The sequence below is a fragment of the Thunnus maccoyii genome, chromosome 3, assembly GCF_910596095.1.
Source record: "Thunnus maccoyii chromosome 3, fThuMac1.1, whole genome shotgun sequence".
Classification (NCBI taxonomy): Eukaryota; Metazoa; Chordata; class Actinopteri; order Scombriformes; family Scombridae; genus Thunnus; species Thunnus maccoyii.
In genome coordinates, this window is record NC_056535.1 from 30,551,484 (window position 1) to 30,560,871 (window position 9,388).

At 39.0% G+C, this 9,388-nt stretch overlaps 1 protein-coding gene across 1 annotated transcript; it reads left to right on the forward strand.

Annotated features, from left to right (window-relative positions):
* The first annotated feature begins 2,480 nt into the window (after positions 1 to 2,480).
* LOC121889281 lies at positions 2,481 to 9,042 on the forward strand. The gene is made up of 6 exons (XM_042401127.1): positions 2,481 to 3,117; positions 4,696 to 4,828; positions 6,054 to 6,271; positions 6,380 to 7,459; positions 7,563 to 7,731; positions 8,402 to 9,042. Exons 3-6 carry the CDS (start codon positions 6,061 to 6,063, stop codon positions 8,526 to 8,528), a joined length of 1,587 nt encoding a protein of 528 aa, XP_042257061.1. The 5' UTR covers positions 2,481 to 3,117; positions 4,696 to 4,828; positions 6,054 to 6,060; the 3' UTR covers positions 8,529 to 9,042.
* The last annotated feature ends 346 nt before the right edge of the window (positions 9,043 to 9,388 follow it).

Consider the following 9,388-nt stretch of genomic DNA (forward strand, 5'->3'; position numbering starts at 1 on the left):
AATGACCCACTGTAGTTGACTTACTTACAAGCCACACTGATAATGTTTTGAACCGGACTGACGGTCAGTTCACACTCTGTTTACAACTTAAAGCAGCATTAAAGCTGCACCGTCCCTCCCCTGAACAAATCCCTCACCGCTGTTTACACACAACGAACGCGGTAAGAGCTGTGCGATGGGAGTTATGTTCGTTGTGTCTGTGTGGTCAGAGGCTCAAAGCTATTCATGAGACAGTAGAGTTAAAGCCTCCTTCACTCAGATCAAAGACACTGCTGCTAATAAAAGAGCAGAGAGAGAAAGTGAGACAGACACGAGCGCTTATCAGAGAGAGCAGAAAGACAAAGAGAGGGAGACTGCTGCTTGTTAAAAAAAGTCAGAAAGGAAAGAGAAAAGGAGGAATCGGGCAAAAGGGGAATTAAAGTGTAAGTCGTGAAGAGAGAGGAGATGTACATTTGCCTAATATACCCAAAGAAAAAGGTTTATCCAAGCATCCAGCTGACCCCTAAACATAACAACAATTCAACATGTAAATTACAATTCCTGCTTACAGGCATATGCGACTGAAAATCTATCTCTGTCGCTTGAAACTTGGGGTGTTGGGAAAATTCTTGTAATGTAATAATAATTCACAGCATCTCAAATGGATTTTCACCTGGTTTCACGGCAAAAGACAAAACCTATCAATACATTCATAGAATCTTCTGCAGCATAATCCACTTCTTCTCCGCTGTCAGTCCTTTTCATATTCTCATATGGAACAGTCTCCGTCACTGACTCGGTTATCTGCAAACTTAATGTAACACAAGCAAACTGTTATTTGTGAGTCGTCTTCACAAATGGATACATGCAGTAAAGTTTTACCGTCCTCCATAGTCTTGTCCTGTGATGCTGATGCTGATGTTGTTGATGCGTTGTCTTCATCTGTTGTCCGTCCTCGTTGCTCGCGGTGGTGTTTTGTGTCGTCATAGAGGAATCATCCTCAGTATCTGTCAAAGTTGTGACCTGCTGCTACTCGCTAATGTAACATTGGGGCTAAAATCACCTGCCTCTGCTGCCGAGTCTTCAGACGTGGAGGGACTTGTCTGAGACAAACTTATGTAAAGCCCTGTCTGTTGTTTTCTTTCTTTCTCTTAGTGTTTTTTAGCTTAGCTGCACCCAAAAAGCTGCTAGCCTGCCACAAACATACGAGCATGACCTCCACTAAACTGAGTGAATAAATGTATAAACACTGAAAGAAGTTTGGGATCGGATGCTTATATTTTTTAAAATATTTTATACATAAACCTTATTTAAGGCAGTTGACCCTGGGTACGTGTCTAGAATGTGTGTGCATAGATCTGGTTCTGTCTCCAGATTTAAGTTAGTATTTAACTTTGTGAGTAAAATTTTATAACCAACAACCAAAACAAAAAAGATGCAATTTATAAATGACGTATGTAACATTTGTAGCTATTTAAATAATCAAATAGCTCATCAAATAACACCCAGATTGTGAAAAACACCACACAGCTCCCTCCTGTCCTGTCCTGTCCTGTCCTTCCTCCCCTCTCTGCAGTCCTCAGGGCCGACCATGTTGTGTCTCTGGTCACACAAATGCATTAGGAGGCAATCGTCTGATCTGACATTTGACAATCTTAAGAGATTAAAGAGCTGCGGTGTAGCCCGGTGAGGCGGTTACAGGGCTGTATCTGTAGGCTGGAGGTCTGAGCGGAGTGTCGGGCTGCATCTGGCATTTCATTTCAGTCAGACACCAAAAGGTTGTTGGACTGAGAGTTCAACAGTGGAACCTGTTCCTCCGGGTTGCGGAGAGCTGCACTTATCACACAGAGACTTATTAAAGCCCAGGGGCGCGCGCACACACACACACACACACACACACACACACACACACACACACAAATACAAGGACACACAGGGACATGAAAGTACACATACATGAGAAGATCAAAGTACACACTTACCCAAGTGTTAGGGACACCAGTGTTAGGGACACACACACACACACACATACACACCGCAGGGCATGATAAAGTGTAACCTGTCAGTGCCTTGCTCAGGGACAGGGCTGAACTTCAACATTTATTCATTCTGAGCCATTTTCACTTCTGCTGCTCTGCACTTTAACTCACTCTGTGTCACATTCTCTGTCTTCCACCGCTTCGCTTCTTTCCACACAAGGGCGTGTGCTTAGTTTCAGAAGTGCACTGTAAAAAATGACTGTGAAATTTACATAAAAACTATGTAAAATCCCTACAGAAAAGTATTGTAAACTCAAAAACATATATTTTTTGTTTAAAGTACAGTGAATTTTTGGAAACTATTAAACAGAATGTTTTTGTTATATTTACAACAACAATATGTGATTACAATCAAATTTATTTGTTAAAACTACAAATATTGGTAACAAAAACAGAGAAATACTGTAATACTCATAACAAAACAATTTAGTTAATTTCACATGCAAATATTGTAAAAACTATAGTTTTAGTCAGTTGTTTTAAAAAATACAAATATATGTAAGTCACTTTACAAGTTTATGCTGTAATTTTAACATGATTGATAAAATGATGCAAATTGACGTAGGCCTATTTAAAATGTTTTCACAAAAAAGTTTTATTGTGAACCTGAGAGGTTACCTATCTATTTAAATATAAAAAATATACAATTTTAATAACATTGCATTTATAATTTAGGCTATTTGTAGCATATTGTAGAGTGTGTGTATAAGACATTCAAATTATTGATATATGCAAAGTAACACTGTTCAGTCCTAATCCTTGTATGCTTTATGTTTCTTTTAGTCTTTATCATTATCATTTTCACAGGCTAAACAACCTAACAGTGCCACCTCTAACCACTTGTACTTTTACTCTCTCATTGTGCACTGAGTCCTCCTAATTTTGAAATTTAAAAGTGCGCAGCTGAAGTTCGTCTCTGATTGGATAATGACGTGAGGGCGGGAGAAGCGCGAACCATTAGCCGTTAGCGTCACTAAGGAGCCAGTGTGCAGTCTGCAGAGCAGAGAACGGAGCAGAAATCTTCGGACCACTTCATTTTAAAAGATTTTAGGACAAATCTACAAGTTTTTTGGAGGGTCTGTGGCTGTTCAATTGGAAGGTAAGCTTCATATTTAGGCTACTCTTTTTTCGAGACCAGACGAAAATGTGTGCTGAAAGCTAGCTAGCTAGCACCAGTCCATATTTAAGACCAGTAACGTTAGCTCAATGTGTGATAACTTAATTCAGCTGAAAAGCACAGGCAAACATTTGAAATCCTAAAAATGATCACCTGCGTCTTTTGTAAAAGCAAATTTGTTACATTAAGAGGCTATGTACTGCATTGCAGAGTACATAGGAATGAGCCTCATTGTCTTTTCAAATGTGCTGGCGCCAACTGTAGTCAAACATTTACCACTTACTCAGCTTTCAAGGGCCATTTTTATCGTGTGCACAATGCACCTGCACCGCAAGCTGCTCCTAAAGCTGTTGTTGCGGATTTAAAATGCGCAGTTTCATTATGTGCCCGCAATTTACACACGGTGAAAGAGCTAGTGTCTCACTTAAATGATCATTTTGGAGAGGGCAGGTCTGTGTCATGTCCAGTAAGTGGTTGTAAGCATGTGTTTACAAAAAAGTCATCATTTACTTCTCACATGTGTAGGAAGCATAAAGCATGCTCCCCTGATGGTATTGATGACATGTACAAGGAAACTCGCCTTCAGCCCCCAAATGTCATTGCCAGTACAGATGATTCAGAAAGCACACATGAAGCCATGCCAACAGCTAGTGCAGCCAGTGATATGCCAGAGAATGATAGTCAGTCTTATCTCAGAAACATGTGTCTCTTTTACCTTAAACTGCAAGGACAGCTGCTTATTCCTGCCTCTACTATACAGACTATTGTTGAGGAGATGCAAAATGTGCACGAGTTAGGTCAAGCCTACACAATAACTAAAGTAAGTTCTTTATTAAAAAATGATATGAGCCTATCAGATGAAGCAGTCACTAAAATATGTGACTGCATTAAAGAGTCAGATTTGTTCTCTGCCTGTCATCAGGGACAATTAAGAACAACATACACCAGAAATCAGACATTCACAAAAATGTTTAAGTACACGGAACCCCAAAAAGTGCTATTGGGAATGGATGAAAACATGACACAAAAATTTGCGTACTACATACCAGTGGCAGAAACTCTGAAGAGCTTTTTGCACTCCCAGTTATGGAGGAATGCACAGCCACAACAGTTTGGAGATCCTGATGTAGAGGTTTTTACGGATTTATATGATGGAAAAATTTTCAAATGTCACCAGTTCTTTAATGAAAACCCTGAAAGCCTCAAACTGATTTTGTATCAAGATTCATTTGAAATTGTGAATCCCCTGGGTTCTGCTAAAAAGACACACAAAGTTCTTGCAGTTTATCTTTCATTAGCAAATTTACCCATTCATTTGCGTTCAAATACTGATAATATGTTTTTAGTCTTGTTGTGTGTTGAGAATGACTTAAAGCGTTTTGGAATAGCCAAAGTTTTCTCAGAGTTGTTGGCAGATCTGAAATCCTTGGAGACAGATGGAATAAATGTAGATGGAAAAACAGTAAAAGGGGGTCTCTACTGCATTGCTGGGGATAACCTTGGTTCTCATTGCATAGGTGGGTTTACAGAGAACTTCAGCCGCTCTCAATATTTTTGCAGGTACTGTGACATCACGAGAAGTGAGTTTGAGGCTGATCCAAATGCCTGTGGTCCTCCACGCACCCCAGAGACGTATGACACAGCTGTTGCTGATCTCCAGGCTGAAAACATCCAAGACGTCAGAGGAATAAAGGTAAACTCTATCTTTAATACCCTTGAGTCTTTTCACGTATCCCAACCTGGTCTCCCGCCTTGTTTAGGTCATGACCTCTTTGAAGGAGTCTTGTCATATGATCTAGCACTGTACTTGAAGAACATTATAAAAATGAAAAAATGGTTCACATACTCACTCTTAAACAGGCGCATCAAACAGTTTAAGTACAAAGGATCTGAAGCACTCACAAAGCCATGTGCTGTCAAACCTGACGGAGCCAAGTTATCAGGGCAAGCCATTCAAAACTGGAACCTTCTGAGATTGCTACCAGTTTTGATTGGTGACAAAGTGCAAAATCATGAGGATGAAGTATGGCAGTTAGCTCTCCAGCTAAAAGACATTGTGGATCTTATTTGTGCTCAGAACATTTCCTTGTCCCAGATAGCATATCTTGACATTTTGATCCAAGAATATTTGGAGTTGAGAAAGATGATGTTTCCTGAAATTCAACTCAAACCCAAGCACCACTATTTGCGCCATTATTCAGCACTGTCGTTGAAATTTGGTCCATTGAGGAGATTATGGACGCTTAGGTTTGAAAGTAAACACAGTTATTTTAAAAGATGTGCCAGACACTTGAAAAACTTCAAAAATATTTGTCAAACATTGTCAGAGCGTCATCAGATGTATCAGGCATATCTTTTAGCTGGGCAAGAATGCAGTAAACTACTGCAAGTGAAGGACAGCTGTGCGTTTTATCCCAACCTCTACAGTGACGCTATTAAACATGCAGTCAGGGAGTTAGCCTTTTCAGAAAGCAATACCACAGTTGCCACAGATATTCAGTACAAGGGCACTGCATATAAAAAAGGACAGTTTCTTGTGTACAGAAATGATGAGTATATGGAGTTTGGTGAACTTCTACTCATCTTGATTCAAAATGACACATCTGTGTATGTTTTGATGGATATCCACAAAGGCATCTTCCTCTCAGAATACCATCTGTATTCTGTGACAAAGGACAGTCTTGGGTTACAATGTATCAACATTAATGACCTGCCTGATTTCTATCCTTTGGTATCATATATTCTTAATGGATTCCAAGTCATTCCACTAAAACACAGTATTGTGGCAAAATAAAGTCCAATTAAAGCTGTTAATTGGACTGTTAGTTTGACATTAATATAAGTGTTACCTGATGCATGTCCCTGTTCTGTTAAGTGTATGTACTGTATATTTTTTCTGTTCTGCATTTCTTCTTCAGTGTAAATATGAGTGACTCAGGGCGAACCTTCCTAGATGTCGCCATCATGGAAGCCCTACCAGAACTTCAAGTAGTAAACAAAAACATCCTGGAAGAGCACTTGCAGTCCATTGGAGTCGAGACGTATGATGATCTACGCTTCGTAACGGAGGCTGATTTGATGACAGTATTAAGACCTGTACAAGCCAGAAAGCTTCTTTCTGTTTGGAAACAGAAATGTAAGTAAAAACACCACAACACACAGCTATTCAACAGCAAAAGCAGACATGGACATTGTGTAATATTGTACAATGTGAATCATAATCTTATTTTTTTGTCATTTAAAGACCAAACTCCCGAGAACAGCTCACTATCATCTGTGGAAGCCTCACCTACCCAACTGCTGTCATCGCTCTCTGTTTCACCCCAAAGTTCATCGTCAACCTCCTCCAGCAGCCTAGGACTTGACACACAGTGGGAAGACAACTTTGAAATTCCATGGAGTAAATTTCCTGAGGAAGTGATGGATTCTTTGGAGAGGGGAAAAAGGCCAGGCCCAAAACTGAGGAGGCAAATGGTCCGGATTGTTGTGACTGAGATGATGGAAAAATGCCCCCATGTAGGTAAAAAGCATTCAACTGATGTTGCAAAGCAAATGGTGGCAAAATATCCCAATTCTCTGCAAGATGTAATAGAGGGCGATATTGTTGGAACAGGCTACCATTCCCTTGTAAAACAGCTGCAAAACAGAATCGAAAATGTGAGGCGCACTTCAACACCCAAAATAAGAAAAAGAAAACATCAGGCTGATGACTCAGACCACACAGATGAGATCCCATTAGAAGAGAGAGCAGCAATGCAGGACACTTACGGATGCATTAAATGGAATGTGAAATTTCTGCCCCGTGAAGAAACTCAAGAGAGCCAGCACCAAAAGAAGGAAAAACTCAAGGAGATGTTCCAACAATCTGATGCCAATCCAGAGGAGGTAAAATGTCTAATGAAGTCCACTTTTTACACACAGCGTCAACATGTCAACCAGGGAAAAAGTATCAAAAGCCTTCGAGAGGAGTGGCCATTTTGGTTTGACGAACTTGGCATGTCGGTCCACTTCAAGGAACTCACTGGGATTGACCTCAAAGAGACATTCACGCGAAATTTGGATTTGAAGGGAAAAAGGCTTCTCAACTACATGACCACAGTTTATGTCACCAAGAGTAATAAGTTCCTTCAGACTTATGCAAGGCTTCAGAGGATGCGGGGACAGCAGAGTGGCTGCTCAGATGATGTGAAAGAGATGGTCCTGCTTCTGCTCAGCTACTTTGATGAGAAGGAGGAGTCCATGTTCTTCCATGTAGAAGATACCTGTCTGGCAGAAGAGGTCCAACTGGAGCAAGTGCCTCTGACACCTGCTGTTATTGTCTGTGGTAAGTCTGTTTCATATCTCTTTTTTTTAATTGCACTGTTTATAGAATCTGTCATGTGAGTGCAGCGCTTATTAATATAACCTGTTAAATAATTTGTTCATAGGACAGTCCTGCTATTCCTCAACAAGGTACATGCTGAGTCTGGATCGGAACCTCATCAACACAAACATCTCCTCCTTCATTTCTGCATTGTGCCTCATGTTCGGGAGCTACTTCTGTTTCAACATCCATTATCCATCTGAGCTGGCTTCAACTCTGGAGTTTCTTCAAAGGTGAGTAAACATGGCATGGCATTTCTCAGACCTGTACTTTAATTAAGCCTAAAATGGCTAAGCTACACAAAAACTGCCTTAATAGTTCCTAGGGCCAAAAACTGCCCCATTGAAACCCATTAAAACCACTATTTTTGATCCCACGTTTATCTTGACAAAAACTAATGCATTCCTTTATGTTAAGATTTCGGTTTGGACCACAGGCTTTCAATTTGTAGTTTTTATATTTGTCCATCAGGTGGCACCACTTTTACCCATTCAAAGCATGCCGCAAAGTTTCACACTTTTTATTGTTTTCTGGAAGAAAAGTGTGTGTGCTATTGATGTCGGATAATGTTGTGTATGTGTACTCACTAAATGCATTTAATGGAAATTATTTAGTTTTTTTTGTATAAAAACAGCATTATGTAGAGTTATGTAAACATACTGGCATTGAAAGGGTTAAAAAGCTAAAAATATAATTAATATTTGATATGTATATTTCAGACTCTAAAAGAGTGACATGTTTAAAGTAGAAAAAAATATCAAAATATACTATTTTTATAGCAGTTCATGGGAACAAGCCACGTTTTGGCTTTAAAAACATCCACGAAGTAAATAAGTTAAGAACACATGAAGTTTTTTTTTTTAACTGATCAATTAAAATGCTTAATATGCTTTTATTCTACAGGTGTTTTTTCTCGATAAACCCAGAAAAAGGAACTAAGGTGGAGAATAAAAACTCGAAGCGTCGTCTCAATCTGAACCCTCGAGTCCTCACCCTGATCCAGGACCTCTCCGATCACGAGTGGCGTTAAGCCTAAATATGGACTCCTTCTGTGCACTCTGACTGTTTGTTTGAGAAGAGGTACTGTTACTTTTCGCTTTGTTCAATCCACAATGTGTATTATGGTAATTAAGGCACAACGTAATTTTTGTTATTTTGCAAAAATACCTTAACAAACGTGCATTCTTATTTTGAGGGGGTACGCCTCTCCACAGATCTGACCTGTAACTTGGCCTGTTGGCATCACGTGATTGTCTCCATGGAGATAGATAAGTTTTATGCCATACTGTGGAACATTCAGAATGTAAACAAAATTTTGATTGAATTGGGTTGTTGTTGTGTGCCTGACACTTAAACTTTGTTTGTTAAAGTTTGTTAAAAATGTCCAGATTTAAAGAGGCTAATCTTCTGGAGTATCTCAACTTGGATTCAGTCATAGTTCAAGAACCATTATATGTAGCTTCTTTGCATGTTGTATCTGTTGAAAAAAATGCATCCAGTTGTTTACAACTATTATTGCTGTTAAATAAATTTCCCAAAAGTGATATTTTTCTCTCGTCTTTTCTCAAGATGTATTTTTGCAGGTTTATACGTAAATTTTACATTATAACTTGATTATTAAAACATAAAAACACAGCATATTTTGAAGAGATTTTATATATAATATACAGAACCATTCCATTTAAAATGCAGAGTTTTACTGTTGTTCTACCGGTTTAAATTAGTTTTTGTTTGATATTTCCCTGTTAATTTTATCATTTATTGATGCACAATTAGCAGTTATTACATGTAAAAAATACAGGAAATGGTCTATTTATATACAACACCGTTATGTGAAATTAACAAAAAAAAATTGTAGACTTAACAGTTTTTTAATGTGATTCAGCCGTG